This window comes from Leptonotus elevatus, chromosome 5, assembly GCF_054856555.1.
Source record: "Leptonotus elevatus isolate MCC_2025b chromosome 5, RoL_Lele_1.0, whole genome shotgun sequence".
NCBI classification, from domain to species: domain Eukaryota; kingdom Metazoa; phylum Chordata; class Actinopteri; order Syngnathiformes; family Syngnathidae; genus Leptonotus; species Leptonotus elevatus.
In genome coordinates, this window is record NC_141243.1 from 6859492 (window position 1) to 6882932 (window position 23441).

General features: G+C 41.9%; 1 protein-coding gene across 4 annotated transcripts in view; it reads left to right on the forward strand.

The window, feature by feature from the left end:
• Window positions 1-23441, forward strand: part of rhobtb4 (Rho related BTB domain containing 4) — a 38811-nt gene that overhangs the window by 10621 nt on the left and 4749 nt on the right. For 3 of the 4 annotated variants that reach the window (XM_086076193.1, XM_086076194.1, XM_086076196.1), the window contains exons 3-11: window positions 12941-13142; window positions 13265-13368; window positions 16665-16850; window positions 17003-17822; window positions 17945-18164; window positions 19528-19646; window positions 21915-22065; window positions 22144-22232; window positions 22318-22423. In XM_086076193.1, coding sequence (XP_085932319.1) covers window positions 12951-13142; window positions 13265-13368; window positions 16665-16850; window positions 17003-17822; window positions 17945-18164; window positions 19528-19646; window positions 21915-22065; window positions 22144-22232; window positions 22318-22423 — 1987 coding nt within the window. In that variant the 5' untranslated portion in view covers window positions 12941-12950. Of the gene's footprint in view, window positions 1-3800; window positions 4183-12940; window positions 13143-13264; window positions 13369-16664; window positions 16851-17002; window positions 17823-17944; window positions 18165-19527; window positions 19647-21914; window positions 22066-22143; window positions 22233-22317; window positions 22424-23441 lie in introns of those variants that run through there. The other variant, XM_086076192.1, reaches the window with a different exon arrangement.

A 23441-nucleotide genomic window follows, 5' to 3' on the forward strand; every position in this document is an offset into this window, starting at 1 on the left:
CAACTTACTGTTGGTTCCTTGTTGTGTTTGTTTGTGCATGTGCTCATTTTCTAGTCCCCTTTTAGATATTCTTTTATTTTTGTAACCTCCAGTTTAAATTAGATTGAATTTGTTCCTACTGCATTCTTGGCTGCTGTGCAGTAGAGACGGGCGAGTACTGATACCAGGTATCAGTATCGGGCCGATACCAGGCCTTATTTCAAGGTATGGGTAACAGAAAGAAGGATAGAAAATTGCCATTAGTTTCAGGCAGTTTTAAGGGAAATTTGCTATATAGCTATATAGAGGTATCGTTCTTCAAAATTATCCGTCATTTTTTTATTTTTTTATTTTTTATTTTTATGCTGTATGTTGTAATTTTATGTATCAAAATCGGAATCATGCATAATATAATTTTACTTGACAAGTTTAATCTTTGTTAATTGTTGTCTGCAGTCAGGTTAGAAGCCATTTAAGTATTTTGACTGCTCATAAGAAGCGGATAAAAAAAACACACATACATTCAGGAAGTGTTTTCCTGTGCCCCTCTTTGCTCACGGGCCTTCTTTGTAATAAATAATGTGTTTTTCGCAAGCAGGAAACAAGCATCTCCTCTCCGCAGAGAATTAAATCCTAACAAATAGCCCATTCAGGAGCACCCTGACACATACCCCACTCTTGTTTTGTTTTTTTCAAGGAATAACACAGTGATATGTCTTCATTAGGTTATAATGAGGAAACAACATCTGGCTACACACAAGATAGGACAATCTACAGATAACATAACAAGTCAACAATATCTTCTCCTCTGCTACAGGCCTTATCGAGCCTTATCCACTTAAACTCGCACTCATCACCAATCGCCAAATGGGCCGGCCGTTACAAAACACGCGCTGCCTCATGCCAGCGTGGCGACTTTGACGCGTACCCCTCCGAGCTCGCGTGTGTTTTTGTGTGCGAGAAGAGATTAAGAGGGAAGGCAAGAGATTCAGACGTTGCAACAGATGTGCATATTTTAGGAATGCCAGTCTTAATCTTTCCCACAAGATCGGCTCCTCAATGTTGCCCTTCAGTCGTTCCAATCTTACCCTTGAACTTTGACCCACTCATGGGAAGACATTGAAATTCTAGCGTTGTCTGCCAAACGGCAAAACAAAAACATGAGCCAAACTCCTCCTGCACGACAAATGAGCGGAATGATCTCAAACTGCAGTTATGATCTACAACATATCCCAGGTAATGTTTTGTAGTGTTTCTGATTGTGTGTATTAGAATTCAATCCCTGATACTGTTATCACTAACATGGCGCTGGAACTGTTTTGAAGACCCACTGCAGCTCTGACCCACTTGTGTCAGCGCGCACGTTTTTCTTCTCCTCGTTGACTGTGTGTGAAGAGTGTGTGTGTGTGTGTGTGTGTTTGTTAGCCCACTTGATGGTGTGGGTTGAAGGCAAACTCTCTGCAGACACGTGCAGTGTGAGAAGCTGGCTGTTTGGACAGCTTTAGGACCAATGCAGGCCAGTTGGATATAGAATGTTCACCGAACTCTTGTTTATTGACAAATAAAATAGGATTTATTTTTCAAATTCAAGACATATACTTTAATGCTGGCTGGTCAGTGCAGCTTAAAATGTTCTGAGGAGGTGCCTGGAGGGATTTTTTTTTCCTTCTGTTTACCCGATGTAAAGAACACACCTTGTTAAAGATTACAGCGCAACAGGAGCAAACTTCCCACACAGAGGATAAAAGAGCGAGAAAGTTCATCATCGCAAGTGCACATTCCACTGTTTTTGGAGCGCCGTGGCTGAAAAGGCCAGATGTCCCATCAGACCGTGCTGCTTGATAGTTCTCTCACAAGTGTCCAAACAAAAGGGGCAGACTCTCCACATTTCTAAGGCCTCGCAGTGCCAGTGCTCTTGAAGGCCTGCTTTATCCCATGGCATTCCTCGCCATCTTTCATGCTGCTTCTTTCTGCCCATGCCAGCCGGGTCAGGGGGCACTGTTTTCTCAGGGCGCAAAAGACTAAAAACTCATGTCTTTAAAAAAAAAAAAAAGGAAGGAGAAAATCAAACATTTATTCACAGTGTGCATTTTGAGCCACCTTCGATTGGGTTGAAGCTGGTGGTGGTTGCTGCTTGTTGTGCAATAAGAAAAAGTGTCAGTATTGAAGAACCCTTTCACCAGGAAATACAGTATGCGAGCGTTTCCACAGCCACAGCTGTTAACAATGGAAGATTTATCTGGTTGACACGTGTCTGGTGTATTGCCCGATAAAAGGTATTTTGCTGCCCATTAACTCATTCACTGCCATTGACGGCTATAGACGTCAAAAATTAATTTGAACTATTTCTATTAGTTTAACATTTTTCCCACTTTTGTTGACAAGAGTATGAAAACCTAGATTTGTTTTTGTGGTATTACAACAGATATAAAATGCGTGATTAATCGTGAGTTAACTAGTGAAGTCATGCGATTAGTTACGATAAAAATTGGTTATCGCCTGACACCCCTAATTTTTAACAATCTTTTCTTAATAAAAAAAAAAGATTATTAAAAATTGGAAAAATAATTACAATAATTTTATTTATTTATTTAAAAAAAGAAAAAGAAAAGATTATTAAAAATTAGGGGTGTCAGGTGATTAATTTTTTTAATCGTAATTAATCGCATGACTTCACTAGTTAACTCAAGATTAATCACAAATTTGATATCTGTTCTAAATGTCCCAAAAAATTCTAGGTTTTAATACTCTTGTTAACAAAAGTGGAAAAAAATGTTAAACTAATAGAAATAGTTCAAATGAATTTATGATGTCTATAGCCGTCAATGGCAGTGAATGAGTCAAGATTCGTCAGTTGAAGGTCACTACTTCTTAAAAGTGTCCCTACACAAACTAGGACTTAGGCTATATAATTAAAAACGTAAACTTGAGACAGAAGGGATAAGATAAGTGACCTCAACAACAGACAGAAACCTTACCAAAGGTCAAATATTTAATCAAACTAATTGGCTTTAGGCCCATTGGCAAGAACGATAGTGTATTTGCAACCCACTTTTTTTTGGTGCTGTGGCTTTGAGGGACTGCGTTGACATCACGTAAGCGTGAGGGAGTTTATTGTGTCCTTTGTTTTCAGAGCTCAGTACCAGCACCTGCCAGTAGATGTCTGTCTTCAGTCTTCCACAAGCACAAAGGAAATGTTATTAGGCGTAGGCAAGGGGGAGACTGCACAATGTCCGAGTTGACTTCACTCCATAAAATACATTGCACCACAATTGCCATTACAAGTCAAATGACTGCGCACAGCTATGAAAACATGCACGAGCAAAATGACAAACAATCACATATTTCAAATATAAAAATAGATAAATATCTTGAGATAAATATGGGCCCAAAAGGCACAGTATTGAACATTGTAGTTCATCGTGGGTTTTTGTCAATGGGTGATATCTGATCACAATAAACTATATCGATTTTGTATTATTATCTGCATTTACAACTCAACTCTTCTTTATGTACATAGTGCTTTCACAACATTAAATTAAACATAACAATACTACAATCAAAACAAACCAATAAAATATTTATTTTTGCCATTTTTATTGCATGCCCTTGTAACTTTATTGTAGTCAAATGTCCTTTATTATCATGCAGGTCGCCTGATGTTATGGCTTGAGAGTGTTTTTGTACGTGACGGGAGGATCACGTACAAAAACACTCTCAAGCCACTCCACAGCGTCTGCTTTTTTTCTGACAGCATTTGAACGCCGCACGGCAGGAGTTGGGTGAGTAGTGACGTGACGTCAAGGCGCGGGGGCGTGTCCTTTGATGAAATCAGCTGGGGAAACAACAGCAAAGGAGGTGGCTCAGACTGGAACCGAGTGTCTGGCCCAGTAATGTGTACCTTTCAACCTATGAAAGTGATCTTTTGAACTCCAAAGGCGTCTTTTGTTACCAGTGGATAACTGAAACAGAAGCGAGGCTGGCGAAGCTTTGAGAAGGCGGCCACGGGAAACAGGAAAAGAGGGGGTGTGAGAGGGCAGAGGTCCCTTTTGTCCCCTTGCAGATATATTATACATGCTCTTTGTGTCAAGTGGACCCGAACACGACCACCTCTATTTGTTCTGCCTGCGTGCCCTTTCCCGGTTTGCGAGACGGGCACCCCCAGCAGAGTGGCATGTGGGTCAATTCCGGAACCGTCGGAAGGTAGGGACCCCCTTCCATTCAACAAAGGAACCAAAAAAAAAAAAGAAAAAAAAGAATCACATGATCCCTATTCCATGCCATCAACCACCTCATTTAATCCTAAAAGTTAACGCCGTTCTCTTCGTGTCACGCTGACTCGCTTTTTTTTGTGTGCACTTAATGTGGCTTTAATCTCCTTTCGTCACTAATACCCCCCCTCATAGATGCGTCGCGTCTTATTGCAAGCAGATATGTTTACGGTGGTGAGATTATTGATGCCGAGGTGTTACGTGTTTTAGTGCAGCGGATGGGCTTGGCGTGTTATGCAAGACTTATCAGCTGCATCTTTTTTGGCATGTGGGATGACGATAATATCTTCCCTTGCATTTATTTTTCTGTTATTTATTTATTTATTTATTTATTTATTTTAAAATGTGAACATGCTCTTTGTTGGATGCATTTACCTTGGTGTGTACGTTCGGTCCCCCCCCAAAAAGTATGAATGAGTCAGGTGCTTATGAATGGGAGGTGGTGCTTCATTGATAAGTGGGATCTCATTCTCAGGCAAGAAATAATAAAAGGAGAATCGTGTGCGTGCCCGTCCCGGTTGGGATGTGACGATGGCAGCCCATTTTCTGCAGGGAAATGTTACTTTGACAGCACGTGCGTGCGCACACGCACGGGGGTGGGGGTGGGGGGTGGGGGTAATGCTGAGCCTGTGGCTATGACGTCAGCAGAGGGCTTGCGTTACACAGGTGGCAGGCACAGGGAGTGCATGCATCCTGAGTGGAATGAAATCCACCTGTTTACATCTATTAGTAGCCTTTCATATTAACGTTAGAAGTAATGGATTTATAGTTTGCTGTCTTTGTTGTCACTCTAGAGGTGGTCGTCTGCATGGGCCACAACATTAGGCTACATAACCTAATGTTGTGATTCCCAACAGTTTGCGTTGGCAAATTAGTGTTCTGTGAGAGACCGCAATGCACGTCCCAGCTTAAACGGGACAGTCCCGAATAGTGTCTGAGTCCTGATTGTTTAGTCTCACTTTTACGCAGGTCGCGCCCTTCTTTTTTATTTTTTTTAATTGTCCAGTCAACAATCCGAATGTTTGGCCCACGTGTATGTTAATCACACAGTTCATAAACCTGAGAGGTGATTCATAATAATTGTCTTTCTCATGTAAACAGCTCAATGTGCTCTTGTATTACCTGCAAGTGTACCATATTTGTTTTTTTGTTTAAAAAAAGAAAAATGACAAATTCCATTTGGTTCAACTTGCTTAATGAAAATGAAGTCTTTGTTCGTAAGCATTAGAATGAATTTTGCTTTCCACTACTTGCACTGGGCATGTGTCTGGAATAGAGCTACCTCCTGTGTCGTGCGGGCACAACACCAACAAGACACACTTTGCTGTGTGAAAGGCTTTAGAAAGCAATAGGGGTGGGAATCTTTGAATGTCTCACGATTCGATTCCGATTTTTGGGCCTGCGATTCGATTCAGAATCGATATTCGATTGGGCGCGCTTTTTGATTCAAAATGATTTGATTGACGACGATTTTTGCTTCACTCTAAAGATGTGACTCCAGTCTGACTCGCTAATGCTAATTAGCGCGCTACTCGCGGCACTTTTATCACTCAAAAGAACGGCGCCACACTGCAAAAAAACAACCTTTATTGGAATAACTTAATCGTGACTTTTTTTCTTCCACTCTCTAATGTGGCTACAATTCAACAGTGTATTAGACCGCGTGGAACCACACTGCCCCTAAGTGGCCAAATTGGGTACAACATGAACAGCGCTCCAAATAAAGGCGCACACAGACAGACAGACAAGACAGTATAAAACCGATTTTGGGACATTTAAAATCGAGTCTGAATCGTACTAAATGAGAATCGCGATTCTTATGGAAATCAATTTTTTTGGCACACCCCTAAAGAAAGCAAAGCCCTGGCAGAACCCTGACAGCCTGCATTACATTACTGAGGCGGATGTTCTCAATGCCCTTTATCAGGTCGAGGTGGAAGGTGAACTCGGGTAATGGAGCGTGTGTTTTATCATTTGCTGATGTCCTCTTTGAAATAAACACACCTTGCGGTGACAGGGAGGGATACATAAATAATGGTTGGTAGAGAGGAAATTCACTCCCTTGTTACATTCTTAAAATGCATTTTTATATTGGACAGTAAGGTGCCTTGCTGAAAAGGTCAATTGCCGAATGTGCCGTGATATAGTGACCTCCGCTCTAAAAGACGCCGCGCCTCAAACAATTACCAGCTGCACTGTCCATTTTAATAAGTAAACACTGTTCCTAAAATAGATGTCCCCTTTTTCCCCTCAAGAAAAAATTAAACAGATGGCGTAATTTTCTTCCTCCTACTCTTCCTCCTCCTTTCACATCTTTTGTTCAAGAGTCAATAAAGTAAATGCAGTCAAATATCCATCCCTACAGAAAAGATAAAAAGTCTAACACGCGTCTACCTCACAATTCAGCTTTGAATTTTGGCTGTTGTGTGGAGTTTGTATGTCCTGTCTGCACATGTGTGGTTTTCTTTCGGCTTCCTCTTGTGTTCATCAAAGACTAGATTGAGTGAATGGTGTCAATGTGTCAGCTGTGATAGGCTCAAGCTTCATGAGAAAAAGTAATACAAATATTATGGGAATGGTGCTAAAAAATGCATTTGTTGTGGATTAAAAAATAACATAAAAAATTTCAAGTCTAATCTACTCCGAGCGCTCTGCAGTTTACCGTTTCAGATAATGAATGGATGGATAGTTGGTTACAATATCCGCTTATATTGGCTGCCACCGGTAATGAACAGGGCACATTATGATTGGCTGCTTGCAGAGTTGAGTAAATGAGCCTCTTCTATGAAGTCAATTGCCTCCAATTAACTTTTTCTTCATCTTCTTAGCATGTAAAGGAGGGAGAGAGGAAGACGGGATACTGCAAACACAGATTTATTTATTTGCTCTATATAAGGTACAATGCGCCCCCCCCCAAAAAAGTGCCAACGGGTAGTAGTTAGCCCCAAGAACAGCATCAGTACCCCACGGGTCTGTTCTAAAAATAGCTCACTCGTGATTGGACACTAACTTACTAAAAATAATTGAAACAGAATTGTTTTTTTATTTACCTTTAATATGAGACATGTTAGTTCTGTATATTTTGTTTAAAAATAATAGAAATAAAAAATTTAAATAAAATAAATAAATACAAAAATTGTGTCTTTATTCGCTCAAATATAAAAAAATAACAAAAAGGTAATTTTAGAGCTGTAATTTTATACTGTGATAAAGAGAGATTTTTTTCTCATGGTTAACATACCATCAGAATCTAATATCGGCCCATGCCTACATGGTACTATAATGAGAAAATTCAGTAGGGCAGTGCAAAACAAATACTCTTTGCATGTTGATTGTAATGGTAGGGCTGCTCGATTTTTAAAGAAAATATAAATCACGATTAATTTGATAATAATTGAAATCCTGATTAAGACAATCATTTGTTTTTTGCTACACAACAAGAAAATATTTAAACGTGTAAAAAAATAAGAAGACAAATAAACTTATTTGAAACACTATAATTATGCAAGTTCTTTTTTGGACCAAACTAAATTCATTAAATTGGTCATTAAATAATAAATAAATCAATACAAAAGGTGCAAATACTGTATATAAATTTTTTTCTTTTTTTTTTACGATTATGCCGATTTTGTAATTGTGGAGTGTAATAATTGTAATTGGATTTTGATTAATTGCACAGCCCTAAGTAATGGTACTACTATAATGAATACATCACTTGGTGCAAAATATGTAGAGAGAGAGAGAAACACGCTTGCTGAGAGGTGGGCAAGGAGTAGGTGGCAAACATGGCCAACGAAGGAGGAATGAAGGACAAGAAAGGAAGGCGTGAAGTTAGCATTGTGATGAGAAGAGGAGGCGAAGGCTTGACACTGTCGTTGATTGGGATGTTTGCATACCAACGCGCGCCTTCAGCGGTGGGCCGGGCAAGTTTGTGTCGGCATGCGTGCTTGCGTGTCTGCGCCGTGTCTTTGAGGTCTACCGTCAGCCATCGGGGGAGCCAAGCAGAGGCTGCAGACCCGATTATGTAAGCAGTCTGTGCCAGCTGCGCCTCTGGCACTCACTGTCTCCAACACCTCGATAACACAAACTAAGGCTAGTAAAACACTTGTCACCAAATTAGGACGAATACTTGCATATGCGATAAAACCATTTTTAACACTTTTTTTCCAACAACGCTTCCAAATAGAAGTTAAGTCCTGTTTTTTTTTTTTTTTAAAGCAGTGGTGACTGTTGAGAGAGTATTAGCGTAACGTGAGTAGCTATTGGGGTCATGTTTTGCCAGGCAGAGAAGCAGATACTTGCTCATGTGATCAGGATGAACTCAAGGCCAAAGAAAATGGATCCAAAAAGGGGCGTGTTGTGCCACGAGTGTTTGCTCCAAGTGGATCCCGATAGGTGTTGCGTAACAGAGAGGCAGACGGAACTAGGGGAGCAAAAAGTGGTTGTAGGAGGGGTAAATGGTACTTTTTGAAGTGGGACGTCCAGAGATGGGTTTATACATCGGCAGATGGATGCGAGTGAGCGTCTCTCAGAGTGTTACTATCATAAAATAGCTTAAAGTAAGAAAGAAGGAGTTGCAGTCTGTAGGAGAGGAGGAGTGGTTGAGTGGGCACAGCTGGGAAGAAGCCAGACAAAGCTCAGCAGCAGAGGGATGAATAAAATGACTTGACGAGGAAGTGGAGACATAGCAGCAAAATGATACACAGCTGTGCAAAAAAAAGAAGAAAAGTCAACATATTTATGGATTAGGGGTGTTAGAAAAAATCGATGCGGCAATATATCGCGATATTGCAGCGCGCAATTCTCGAATCGATTCGATATGCGGCCGAATCGATTTTTAAACATACATTTTTTTATGGGAATATTCAACAAAACGTCTTACTTAGGGTTAAGATTCACACACTAAGCATGGAAGAATGTTATATTAATGGAACATTGCGCCTTAATATTTTATTTCAGTGCAGTTCAAACATGAAACCGACTGCAACCGGTTTGTTAAAGGCAGTGGCTCAGTTATAAACCTGAATTTTCAGATAAATAAATACATTTTCATACAAATCTTATAGTGTACATGTACAAGTTTACTGATTAGTATTTTCTAAAGTTGAGTTTAAAAAAATCGCAATAATCAATTTATAGATTTGTATCGGGATGAATCTGTGTCGAATCAAATCGTGACCTACGAATCGTGATACGAATCGAATGGCCAGGTACGAGGCAATTCACACCCCTATTTTCGATGCATATTTTACACATAATGTTAAAAACGTGAAATACTCCGTCAGAATAAAAATGTACACAGAATGTGAAAAAAAACTTTACATGCATGCACATTGGCATCAAAATACGGTGCACATTTATATCTAAAGCTGACTGTTGTAACAAAAGAGAATCATTTCCATTTCCCTCTTGGCTAGGACGAAAAAGAATCTTCTTTTTCCCGAACATACATTCCAGCAGTCATCTTTGTTGCCGTGCAGAGCGATGATCAAGTCTAGACAATCGCGCGCAGTTCACAAGAGGTCATCGGCTACAAATGAAACCCGAGCTCCTCTTTCCGTTCCTCCGATCTGCACTGCTGCGCCCTTCTAACTGATCAGCTCCTCTATAAATAATTGTGGTAGCCCGAATAAGATCGTTACAATTCAAACACAAACCAGATAGCGGGTGCTTAACATGTCGAGGAGTTAATTAGGTTGCGGCTGCTAACCGACGCACGAACCGGGCTCAACGGATCGGTCGCATCCGAATGCAGTGCATGCTTTTCTTCACTCTCTTACTTCCTCCCCCCCAAGCGCTAGGATAAGGGTTGAATTCTTACCACAAACACGCTTGCTTATTGTTGCTTTTGCACTTTCGATCCCTGTGGCATGACCGACTGATTGTAATACCGGGTGACAGTCCTCTCCTCCTCCCTAAGACTCAAATAATCCCTCCTTGGCCAGTCTCTGTGGCAATCCCACCCGCAATCTGATTTAGCGTTGGCGGCACCGAGACCTTTAACGCCGTAGCCTCAGGCTTTGATGTTTTCTTTTGTTTTTAACGTCTTCAAAATGCATTAAGTCCAATTCATTTTGACCTTTTAACGTCAGCGTCTTCATGGATGTTTGCGTTAAAATACTGTTTACATTCAGGCATAGAAAGTGAGGGTTAACATTAGCTTGTTCTGAAGTCGTCGAGGCATTGGTACCGTTATCTTACTCGAGCACACTTTTGACTGTGACTGTGTTCAGAAAGCAAGTTAGACCCGCAGTTCCCCTTTTTTTTTTCAATATTTACTGCTTTGACCTCATGAACTTATTGTCCATAGCAAAGTCTTTGCAGACTGATTTTCTACCCGAAAGCTACCAAATTGGATGCACACAAATCACTCAACTGGTCTCGAATTAACCCCGCTGAGAAGATATAGAATGCAAAATTCTGGATGTTCACTCCTTCCAGTGGAAACGCAAGATGGGCGAAGGTTTACCATTTCATTTTTTTGCACCTCTTGGAATAAATCCACCCCACTTTTCCCAATATGTTACCTAATATCTAGTCCTTGATGGCTAAACATGAGATTATTAGAGATTACTGGACACATTGGATTCATAGTTGCCCCTCCACCCACCACACGGACCAAGATCCTTTGTGAACAAAGCATGAGTCATCACATTTAGATCATCTCTGAAAATGTGGTTGTAACACGTGTTGTTGGATCTATGGTTGCTTAGTGGAACGACTTTGATGGTACGTACACAAAAAAATGCATCATAAAATAACGGCGCGTGAAAGTACTTTATGATTGTCTAAACGCATGCATTATTAGTTACAAAGAGCTTGAAGGACCATAAAAGAAAACCCCCACACTGCATTGTCGTATAGGGCGTGAAGAAAGCCTGAAATTAGTTAAAATAATCTAGAATTCACATCACTGCATTTCTCCCTTACATCCGGACAGGCATTAAGGAAAATAAAAGTACGGTCATTTGTCAATCTTGCTAAGGCACTTGCATTTTCACTTCAGGATATTGAATTCCGGGTATTGAACCACCACCCCCTTCCTCAAGACTTCATGGCTCCTCGTATGGCTCATGTGTCTAGTCAGTGAACGGATGCCATTTTTAGCTGATGGTATCAGCTGGTGCCGAATTGAAGACAAACCACGTCAATGGAATACCAAGCAGGGGCCTTTTTATGAATGTTTCATAGGCTCTATTTATGAGTCTGCCGGAGTGGTTGTTTGAAAAACTTTCAGGGATTATTGGATGGGCAAAAGTGTGTGCGGGGGATGGTTACGCAACAGAGAAGATTCTACAAAGGGCCGTGTGTACAAAATTGGCATTCAAATATTTGCTTTGCGGTTTGGCAAATGAAAAATGGGAAGGCTGTCTTCAGTGAAATTGTTTGGAAAGTGAGCCCTTCAGAGCTGCACGCTGATCTCCTCTGGTTGCCGAGTTTGACGACGGGTCGTCAAAGGCACATTTGGTCTATTATTGTGGGGGGAAGTCTTGAGCAAAATGGCGCACTTTTGCTGGGGAGAAAGTAAGCGCTGATGGTTCTTTTCTAGAGTAAAACTTGTAGATTGACGCGCTAACCCCAAGACCCCGCCTCTTTTCCCAAAATCCAATCACAGTCGTCTGCTCATCACCTTTATTCTTCTTTTGGAGTTATTGTCGTCTGATTTGTGCGTTATCGTCAACACATCGGCGGAAGTTTGACAGCAAACCGATACCAGTGTGAACACTCAACTCTTGAGTCGTCACTGATACCAAGTGATACCATAAAATCCAACCCCCACCCCCTCCCCCAAAAAAGAAGAAAAAAAGATGGATAATGTGCAATTTTCAGTTCTTTTGATTTCTAATTTCTAGTTCCTGCTCGTAAAACAGCCGCAAGAGGTCGGCCTTTACTGGTATCAGCTGCCGTCACGAGTACCAATATCTTGAAATAAGGCCTGGTATCGGTACTTTCTCATATTTTAGGGGCACTCTACATTTAGGGATAAATTAGGAATACCACTCAGAAACATCACAGATTAAAATACCAATTGTAATCATGTGGTTAAATCGCTGCTTCTCAAATATTTTTTGCTACGCCCCCCCCCAAGGAAGAAGAAAATATTTTGTGCCCCCCCAACTCTCCGCTGCAATTATAAATAGTATCATTTGACTATAAAATTGTTGTAAGTACACCTCTGCAGGTGAGCGAATACTCTGCGTATTTTTTTTTACAATGAGAGCACCACTGCCACCTACTGTAGTGGATGTGCAATTACACTTTATTCTATTATGCCCCCCCCAAAAAATAAACATGTTATATCCTATATCCAAGCTGTTCAGCATTCCAAGGTGACTAAATGTGAGGTTAGATATGCTAGGCGATAAAAGGACTGCGCTGAGACGTCATCTCTCCTTTTCCTCTGTCCTTCTCTGGGAAGTGTTACAGAAATAGCTCAGCAGTCCCTCCATGTGTTCTGGAGAGGAGTTGGCAGAGTCCTCCAAATACTGGTCAGTGACGCTCAGAGCCTTGACAAAGCCGCCCTAGCCCGGCTGGCATCAAGAAGCCACTGTGCCTACACGCCAAGCGCCTCGACTGTCCCAGTGATGACGCATTCCCCTCGGGAAGCCTTATCAATAGAACTCTCCTTTTCTTTTGTTATCGTTTAAATATAAACTGACCTCTTGCCCTTCTTTTCCCCTTCTCCCCAGGGCCCTCTCCATGGATATAGACACAGACTATGAGCGGCCCAATGTGGAAACCATTAAGTGCGTGGTGGTAGGGGACAATGCAGTGGGCAAGACCAGGCTTATATGTGCCCGGGCTTGCAATGCCACCCTCACGCAGTATCAGCTGCTCGCCACCCACGTGCCAACCGTTTGGGCCATCGACCAGTACCGCGTATGCCAGGAGGTGGGCACACGCTTGCACAAGGCGCACAGAATAGTGTGGAGGAAAACTTAATGAATAAAAAGAAAAGTCGCTCTGAATCAAGTCAAATGGTGTTGTTTTTTGCGTGTGCTGTTATGCTGCAGGTGTTAGAGAGATCCCGCGATGTTGTGGACGAGGTCAGCGTGTCCCTTCGGCTTTGGGACACATTCGGGGATCATCACAAGGACCGACGATTCGCCTATGGCAGGTGAGAACACACTGTACCGCAAAGCCAAATTATCGGCTTAAAAACACAATTACTCTTTGACCACAAGATTCTTTTTTTTTTTTTTTTTAATTCATTACAGATATTTTAAAGCACCAAACCTTTAAAGTGAAAATGAAAAAAATCACGCCTAGTGGGTATGACATTATTGTGACATAACTCCACAGTCAATCCGACACCAACAGGCCCGGAGATTTTACAAGGTTTTTCTGTGTGACCCAACCATCAGCGCTTTTTAGCTGAACTCTGCCCTCAGGCTGTTACATCCTTCCTCCAGCAGACATGATTGGATCACGGCTTGATCCTCTTACTCGGCATGCTTGGATCAAAGCTGCTTTATTGGCATGAAATGCAAAAATAATTCAGCAAAACCGGCAAAGACAATGTCAAAATACAGAGAGTGATCTTGATTTGATACATTTTGCTGTTGCTCCTATGTTAATAAGCAACATGTTGTTGTTGTTTTTTATAGGGAATCATACAAAACATAATTGAAATACATTTGAACCCTAGTAAACGATTCTAATGCATTGCATAATTCGGTCAATTTGGATTTGGGTATTGCATAACACTAGTTATGCTGTAATTGTGTTGTGTTTGTCTAATCTAAAAAAAAAAAAAGGAATTTTCTTCCTCACATTTTATGTCACCTTCTATTAGCTAGGCTTGCTAATTTAAAGACAAACTAACCCAAATATGGTGTTGCAGGATGTTTTTTTCTCAGGTGTTAACATTTCCTCCCAGGCAAAGGTTTTCACACAGTTCTCCTTCTTAATAGTGAGACAGCCAAATATGGTTCTAAAGATTTAGCAAAGGCTTTTTAAACGTAAAAATATGCCAGAGTTTCCTACTAATCCCAGCGCATTAACTATTTTTGTACCAAATCCTACTAAAAATCACACGAAAACAGGCTGGAGATGTACAGTAATAGAAAATTGCACATTGCACAGTCATCCAGGTACAGTGGATATTCCTACCATGAATGTGACCTATAACCTCTTGAACTCAATTGGATAAAAGGAGAGACAAAAAGATACGACTGGGAAATTAAAAAATAAATCTGGGCGTGTAGACTTTTATATCCACTGTGCACACAACAATATGCAGCGTTTCACTTTTCACAACAATATGTCGATGCACTTTTGCGTCGCCCTGACACATTTTGATGTAGCCAAGCAACAGACGAGTGCGTTTTTGCGCATCTATTTGTGGCACCAAATACCTCACCTCTCTTGTATTTTCATTCTTATTGGGTGCGTGCTTTACTCAGTTGCCTGTCCCTGTTGTGTGTATGTTTCCACACCTTCCCTAATGTTCCGGATGCTTTGTCAGCCTGCAGTCAGCTGATAAAAGACGCAGCGGCCAGCTCAGCTGTTTTCTGCCTGCCCGCCTGCCTGACGTCTGCAGCGGCAGGCATCAACATCTCATCCTCCTCTTCCTCCTCTCCTCCCGTCTTTGTCCACTCGCTTGTTCATTGGCGCGCGTCTCACCTCCCATGAACGCATGACTGAGCTCAAAACTCAAAACATGACATCAAGCATTGTCACATGCCTTGTTAGGAGTGGAAAATTCAGGTCGGAGGGGGAAAAAAAAAAAGAAAAAAAAGCAGTCTTATACTGAAAATAGGCTAAGTCACACTTAACCTCAGACTCAACTATGTTTTTCTATTTTCAATCTGCACCAATATAAATAATTAAGAAAGAAAATGTTTCTCCTGCTAATTAAAGCAGTTTCTAAAGAAGCATTGTTCTTGCAAGCGGATTTTGAAGCATGCTATTTCTGCGCTACACGGAGGTACATTATGAGACGGGCTAAAACACATTTTTCATTTCTATTGAGACAAATCTGATTTTTATACGATATGTCTGATGCGCTTGTGTGTGCGCGCGTGCATGCGCGTCTTACATAATCAGGAAACTGGTGACCTTTGCAGTGTGGATGCGCCACATAAACACATGCAATGCTGACAGGCCCATTTATGTCACATAATAGCTGGCGGTCAATTATTAGCCCTAACATAGTCTTTAAATCCATTGCCGTTGTTCTTGAAAAGTCACAACACACAAACAGTCACACCATGCACATTTTTCATAAGCAAAGATTATCATAGATTATTGTGTGATTATATTCAACGGACTTTTCTTATTGGATCCACAATTCTACGCTACACTGTAGTGCAGTAGGACAGCAATGCAGTGATCCTATTAGTATACAAGTCCAATCCATGGTGGTAAGACTTGGCTCTGTGTCAGTGTATGATGTAATGTCTTGCTAGTGTATTGTATGTTAAAGGCAAAATGATTTTAGGTGAGATTACAGTGGGAAAAGTAAAGAAGCAGTGTGTGTACGGGCCTCCCAAAAATGCATCTTGTCACGAGGCCTGTTGGTTTTATCGAGCTTTACTGTTTCTATAGTATCTAAAGACAATGTCCAGATGAACACAGTAATACTGTATGTCTATTTTCCAATCCAGTTTGGTCTTTTGTTTTGGCTCTTTTTTTTCCTCTCGCATTTTGTTCTTTGACTTTCAGGAGTAACTCCACGTCTGTCCACCCAAACAAAATAAGATTTTCTTTTTTTTTTTCATGTGGCATTTTCCGCATTATGCTTTTGATTGGCTGAAATAGCCTTACTACGAGAGCTTTTCGCGCCACCTGTTATTTTGGCATGCGGCTCGACTGCCTCTGAATGTATTTTGACGTGCACCGACTCGTCCCAAAGAATGTCTGTAAAAAATACTTGTTTACATGTGGATATGACCTGAAACACATCCGTGTACGCTAGATGAAGAAAGACTTATCTATTTCAATATAGCATTTTTCCTTAAAATGGAAATGTTCTCTTCTTCGAATTTCCAATTACTTATCGTAAAACAGCAGCACGAGTACAGACAGAACTGATTGATTTATTTGCGGATCAAACATGGATGCGTGTGTTTGTGTGCATATTTGTCTGTGTACATATTTAGCCTTCGTCATTTTTAGTCGTGTGTTTAAGGGATATATCCTCAGGACCTTGTGAAGGAATACAAGATCATAAAGATCACCAACCCCTTGGCCATACTGCAATGGCTTTGTTAATGCAAAGTGACAATGTTCAGTCAATCGGTGGCATCTCCCCCACATGTGTTCCCTTGCCTCTATCAAAGTTCACGTCGACAAAAACCCCCCCAAAAAAACAGCTTTTATCCATCATCCTTTTTCCTGTCTTATCTCTGATCCCAGTTCAATTTAAGCAGATGAGGCAATGGTTGCTTATCTTCCTTCCTGATCTTCCAGGTCGGATGTGGTGGTGCTTTGCTTCTCTCTGGCTAATCCCAATTCCCTGCGCCATGTCCGCACCATGTGGTTTCCGGAGATCAAGCACTTCTGTCCACGGACGCCCATCATCCTGGTGGGCTGCCAGCTGGATCTCCGCTATGCTGACCTGGATGCGGTTAATCGTGCCCGTCGACCCCTTGCCAAGTGAGAAGCCTTCCATATCCGTCCTTAATGGACAGATTTTGCTCTGAATTTAACTTTTTAGGACTTTTTAGTGGTTTTAGGGGGAGTAATCCCGCCGTCTTTCACGTTGCATCACTAGCCTTAATACCACCATGATCTTTCGCAACCCGCAGACCCATCAAACCGACAGATATCCTCCCTCCCGAGAGAGGTCACGAGGTGGCAAAGGAGCTGGGGATACCCTACTACGAGACGAGCATCGTAGCCCAGTTTGGAGTCAAGGATGTTTTTGACAACGCGATCAGAGCTGCCCTCATCTCCCGCCGTCACCTGCAATTCTGGAAATCCCACCTGAAGAAGGTCCAAAGGCCACTTCTCCAGGCACCCTTCCTTCCTCCTCGTCCGCCACGTCCCATAGTGGGAATTCCAGACCCCCCTCCCACCGACGGTGAGGGCCCTGACTCCCTCTTCTGCCACCCGCTCTGCGCGGATGTTGTTTTTCTGCTGCAGGGCGGCTCCACTCGTGTTTTCGCACACAAAGTTTATCTGGCTACTTCCTGCTCCAAATTCTATGACCTCTTCACCCTTGAACTCGGTGCATCCTGCACGGGGAAACAAGGGGCGGAGGACAACAGCAAGGAAAGCTCGGACAGCGGGGAGGAAGATGAGCTGAGTCGAAGAGGAGCCAAGGAGCAAGCTGGGCGCACGAAGAGCCTAGACATTGATAAAGACGGGGTCGATGGCTGCATGCGTGCCCTGAATCGACCCCCGCTGCTCCAGCGCGGCTCGTTACGGACTTCCCAGAGTGATAATGCACTCCCCTCTCGAGCCCGGCACTCGCTGGGAACTCCTGTGAGCGGCCGGGCACTTTCGGGATGGGGAAGAGGGTTCCTGAGTGTTTGCCTGGAGCATGTTGATGACCCCATGACTGGGCGACCGCGACTAATGACTGTCGTAGTCATGGATGCGCTCATACAAGAGGAACCATTCAAGGTGATGGATTTCAAATTCAGTTTATGGGTATTAAACAACATAGAGTATACACTGTACTGTACTGTACACACATGCATATACAGTCTTGGAAATGTGCTTGACCTCTCCTGCTCTTGTTCCAGGCCGTGCTGCAGTACTTGTACACCGGCAGCCTGGATGAAGGTCGAGGAGACCTGATGCAGGTGGCCACCATCGCTGAGCTACTTGAGGTGTTCGACCTGCGGATGATGGTGGCCAATGTGCTCAACAGGGAGAGCTTCATGAACCAGGAGATAACCAAGGCGTTCCATGTCCGCAGAGCCAACCGCATCAAGGAGTGTCTTAACAAAGGCACCTTTGCTGGTAATCCTCTGTGCTAACTAACCCTTTCAGTAGCACTGGTGACATTGCAGATGTTTTCCATATATGCATCGGTTAATTCAGTGGTTCTTAGCCTGGGTTCGATCAAACCCTATTATTTTGGCGACTTAAATGATTCATGATGATGCACCTTGCTTGGCCATCATTGGCTGCAGTTGATCACGCTACATTTCTTGGCCTATTTATGTTGGAGGGGATTTGGTGCACTCAGTAGTCGACTTGTGGCCGTTGTGATGGTACATGGTGTGATTTCTTAATTATTGTAATCCATTCATACCAACTATGTTGAGTAAAAAAACAAACAAAAAAACGTATGGTGTTCCACAGGGTTCAATTTGAGGGCCTCTGCTGTTTTCATTGATCTGCTGCCCCTGCGTGCCATTGGGCTAGTCTCCTGGTTACGTTTTGTTCACTATATCTATGTCATGAATTTGAAAAAATATGTATTCTATTTTTTAATAAAGAAGGGTTCGTTGAACGCGCACAGGAAATTGGTCGTATTCAGTACCTCCAACAAGGTTAAGAACCACTGAGTTAATGGCTGTGAGTGAACAAAAGTGAACTCCAAAACTTCTCTTTCAGTCTCTAACAATGTACACTAGGTGTACATTTAATATCACTGTATATTTAACATTGTATTTCTCCAAGAGAATGTGCATTTTGTATTTGGTGGTTTCCTTTTGTAGTGTAAAAGTCATCAAAAGATTTGATGACTGACTGTCACTTCAGTCTGCTTGTCCCAGTCCTTCCGTACCTTCTTTTGTCTTTGTTTGTGTAGCGTTGTCTGTCCGTCTAAGCTGTTGTGTTTGCATGCAATCACAGCCAATGTCATGCATCTGCTGTGCCTCAAAACAGCCTGTCTCGCATTCGCTCCTTTTGTGCTCATTCACAGTCATCGTTATCAACATAATGATGGCAGACTTTCTCATAACGCTAATAAGAGTTTCCCCTCAATGAATAGTTACTTGATGAATTGTTCAAAAAGGTGATCTGCTTTATCTAGAACTGGATGTCAAGAGACCAGCAAAAACGATTAGCTTTGTGATACATGCCATTATTTAAACGACGACACGGTCACAGTTGTTTTGATTGATATCAACACGTGTCCAATACACGGTTGACTCCATTTCCTATACCTTACGTCTGTTCTCCTTCCCTTACTCTCAAAAGCTGTTTTGTCCCTCTGTCAATTTATCTCTCTGTTTGTCTACATGTGTCTCTATGTCTCTCTGTGTGTGTCTGTCTGTCTCTGCCTTTGTCTGCCTTGTCCGTCTTTCCCCCCTCTGTAGCTCGGGCTTCTGTGGCATTCCACGAGATGAATGCTCTTTTCCCACCCCGGTTTTAGATGTGGTGTTCCGCCTGGACGACGGCTTCCTCCCGGCCCACAAGCCCCTGCTCATCTCCAGCTGCGACTGGATGGCGGCCATGTTCCGCGGCTCGTTCATGGAAAGCTACGTTGAGGAGGTGAGGCCTAACGAGCTTAATGGAGTTGTTTTCGTTGCAGTGACCATAAAGTGTTAATTGAGGGTAAGGTGTTTATCGCAGAGGAGACCTGGTTTTTAAAATGCGGAGTACCTTTTGCTTCACAATGCCCCGCGACATCCAACGGTGTTTAAAATCCCTTTTTAATTAGCTTTAGAAGTATCAGACGTGCTCTGGAAGTAGTGCATGTCATATGGTGAATTTGTCGACCATGTAGGATTTAAGATTTACCACAGGACTGATGATTATGTCATCTCAGTATTTAAGTACAAAGCATATCATTATGAGGTTAGCTAATATGCAATTGGCAAGACTCATTGCTCTGGTTCCCTTCCTGAGGTGATCTCGTGATCACTTGACACTCCAGAACCAGACTTTTCCATTCTGCAACACCGCAAAACCGCTTACGCTTCGAGGTCAACTTTGATGTCCTGCTGCAAATTTAGACCCTCACACAAAGAGGAAATGTACTTTCTTCTTTTCGATTTTACCACATTGTATGCATGGGGTGGTTGCACAAATTATTTTTGAGGCACAGAGTAAGTCTATTCTGGGAACAGCCACAGTGGTGGTGTTATTGCAAGTGCATACAAATCAGTAGGTGACATGACAGCAAATTACACAGAAATTTGAGGTCGGAGTGGTGCATCCCCCTTAGGAAAAACTCCTCAAACTGTGAAAGTAGCATGCGATCAGCCAGCGTTTTTCTATTTTCACGCTCATGTCACACTTCCTACTCGGTATTTTTAGATTCACACATTTGACTGTGTGATATCATGACTTCACACCATCTGCGCGCAAAAAGTCTGAACAAAGGATTTGAATTTGAAACCAATTAATTGTTGGTGATTGCCTGTTGAAATGATAGGATATGTGAAAAAGTCTACACACCCCTGTTCTAATGTCAGGCAATTAGAACAAGAGAAATAATTTAAACACTTTTTCCCCGCTATCAATTTGACCCATAACCTGTATAAAATATTTTCGATAGGGGAAGTAATAAGGTTACACAAGTGTGCACACCCCTTTATAACTATATAAACCAATCACATTCAAACCCAAAACGGAGATACCTGTCTAACCTCATCTGTCATCCTGTCCTGCAAACAAGAAGGGGCTTAGAGCTGATCCCTGATGTATTCCCACCTCCACTTTGGACTCCTCCGTCACACCTACAGCACACCTTCACCACTGTTTTACAGCCCTCATACATGTCCTGCACCACTTAAACGTACTTCTCTGCCACTCCAGACTTCCTCATACAAAACCACAGTTTCTCTCTGGGGCACCCTGTCATAAGCTTTCTCCAGATCTACAAAGACACAATGCAGCTCCTTCTGTACTTCTCTATCAACATCCTTAAAGCAAATACTGCATATGTGGTACTCTTGGGACAGGTGTGCGTAGACTTCTTCGATTCTTATAGCAAGTGTTTTTAGATTCACATGATTAGGGGCATAGACCACCTGTCAATACAGTGCTTACAGCCATGAATGTGAATGAGACCACTCATTAATGTTCCATGGTCTCAGCTGGGGCTCCAAGCCCTTGAGACCACCCTGGTCTCAGTGTCGAGGTCTTGCCACGCTGACATTCTCTTAATTGCTCCGAGAAATGGAAGTTGAAGAGGGACTCAGTAGGGTATGCTCAGTGGTTGTGGTTCGTGTTCAGGTCGCCTCTTTCATCTGTGGATAGTTTCCGGCCGTGCTGCATACCCTGAGTGGCAGTAATTGAAAACAGATTAGCTTGTTTGTATGCATTTATTTTCTTAAATGGATTCTGATTGGATTGCGGCTTCCAAGAAGTCCTCGTATAAGCTTACATGGATGTTGGCGAATACAATAGAAACTGAAAAGAAGAGTTCAACCAAAATAAAAAAAAAAAATTGGAAGCTTTTTTTTTTTAAAGAAAATATTGATTCTCAAAGGAAACTTTGTTTGTGTGTTTGTTTGTTTTTTGGTTGGTGTGGACTCATTTCCATGTTGCTAGTCAAGAATGTCCTCATCGTGATGGTGCTTCCTGTCTCCCCGCGTGCTTTGTTTTTTTCCGCCCACTGCTCTCACTGCCAGCCATCATGCTTCTATCTAAGCTGGGATCAAAGGGAAAAGGGAGCAGAACCAGAACAGGATGTCCTCTACCCTTTACCTCCACTGCTTTTGTTTGTATTGACAGCCAAGTTTGCACCTAGTCACCCTTGTGGGTAATTGTGAGAATTATTCCAGCTCACCTGTATTTATCCTCAATCTGCAGGTGCCCATCCTGACCACGAGTACCGCATGCATGCGAGGCGTGCTGGAGTTCCTGTACTGTGCCATGTTGACACCTTGTGCTGATCTGGAGGCCATTGAACTAATCGTGGTGGCCAACCGTCTTTGTTTACCACGCTTGGTCGCCCTCACTGGTAAGGATTCTTTGCGGCTAAAAGGTAGGCGAGAGATGGTAAACGATAGCATGCTTTATGTGTATTGTACGTTTTCAGAGCAGCACGCTGTTGATGAGCTTCTGCAGTTGGCAGTGAGAGGAGTTGACATTGATGGGCACGTCTTGGCCTATTTGGAGCTTGCCCAGGTCTGTTTAAAGGAATATTTGAATGAATGCGTTAATGAAGCGAAATGACTATGTTGCATTTTCTACCAATTTCCCCCTCGTTCAGTTCCACAATGCCAAGCAGCTCTCAGCCTGGTGCCTCCATCACATCTGCACTAACTACAACAGCATCTGCCGCAAGTTTCCCAAAGACATGAAGGCCATGTCGCCAGGTAAAAACATGCATACTGCGTTTGCTGCCTGAAATGATCTGTTTGACTAAACAATTGGCTATGGCGCTTTAAGTTTTTAACCAATTAATTAATAATAATAATAATAATAATTTAATTTATTTACTAATTTAATTATGTTTTTAAAGTAATATTTTTATTAATTTCAATTAAAATTATTTATTTATTTAAATAGCCTCTGAAAATACATGATACATTTTAAACACCATTTCAAATGAGTTTGACGTACAAAGGCTGAGCTGCATTGTTTATTTGTGAAGCAAGTGAGTAACAATTCCTGGCGCTTCCCCCATATTGTATGTTCTCTCTGGGAACTTGGTACGCCTCTATACTGTTCTAAAAAAAAACTCAAAATACAAATACATGTCATTTTTTACAACCTACTTTTGGGTCCGGACCCACCAGTTGAGAATCACTGCTCTAAAACTTTGATTATTGATTTAACGTCCATTTTTGTCACTTTTTCACTGAAGCAACCCCCTTCGCTCCCGTCTGTTTTACTGGATTTTGACAGATTTTGCAAGGTCCACAGAATATTCTGTTCAATTGCTATAAAAACATGGAACTTACCAAAAGAAAGATTAGAGTCTCTTCTTTCATCAGGAAAAATAAGTATATTTGTATGTGTTTCCGTTTTGCAGCAATTAGCATTAAAATGTAGCTAAGTTTCATCATTATTCACAAACCTGTTGAAAACACTGGGAAAAAAAGCTTGTTGCAACATGGCCATGGCTGATCTCTTCTACTCTGCTGCCACTTGCTGGCCATTTTATTAAATAACTACCATTGCTTTAAGCCACCTCTTTGTGTCAGAAGCTGTATCAAAGCCTTCTGTTTGCTCTAGCATTAAAAAAAAACAACATAAAAATAACATATAAATAATTAAATACGTTTTTGGGAGTGAAGGACAAAGTATTAAAAAACATTTTTATAAGTTTTTGGGTTCGAACGAGTTAATCATCCTAGACGGTTGTAATTCTATTCTTGAAATGGAAAACGA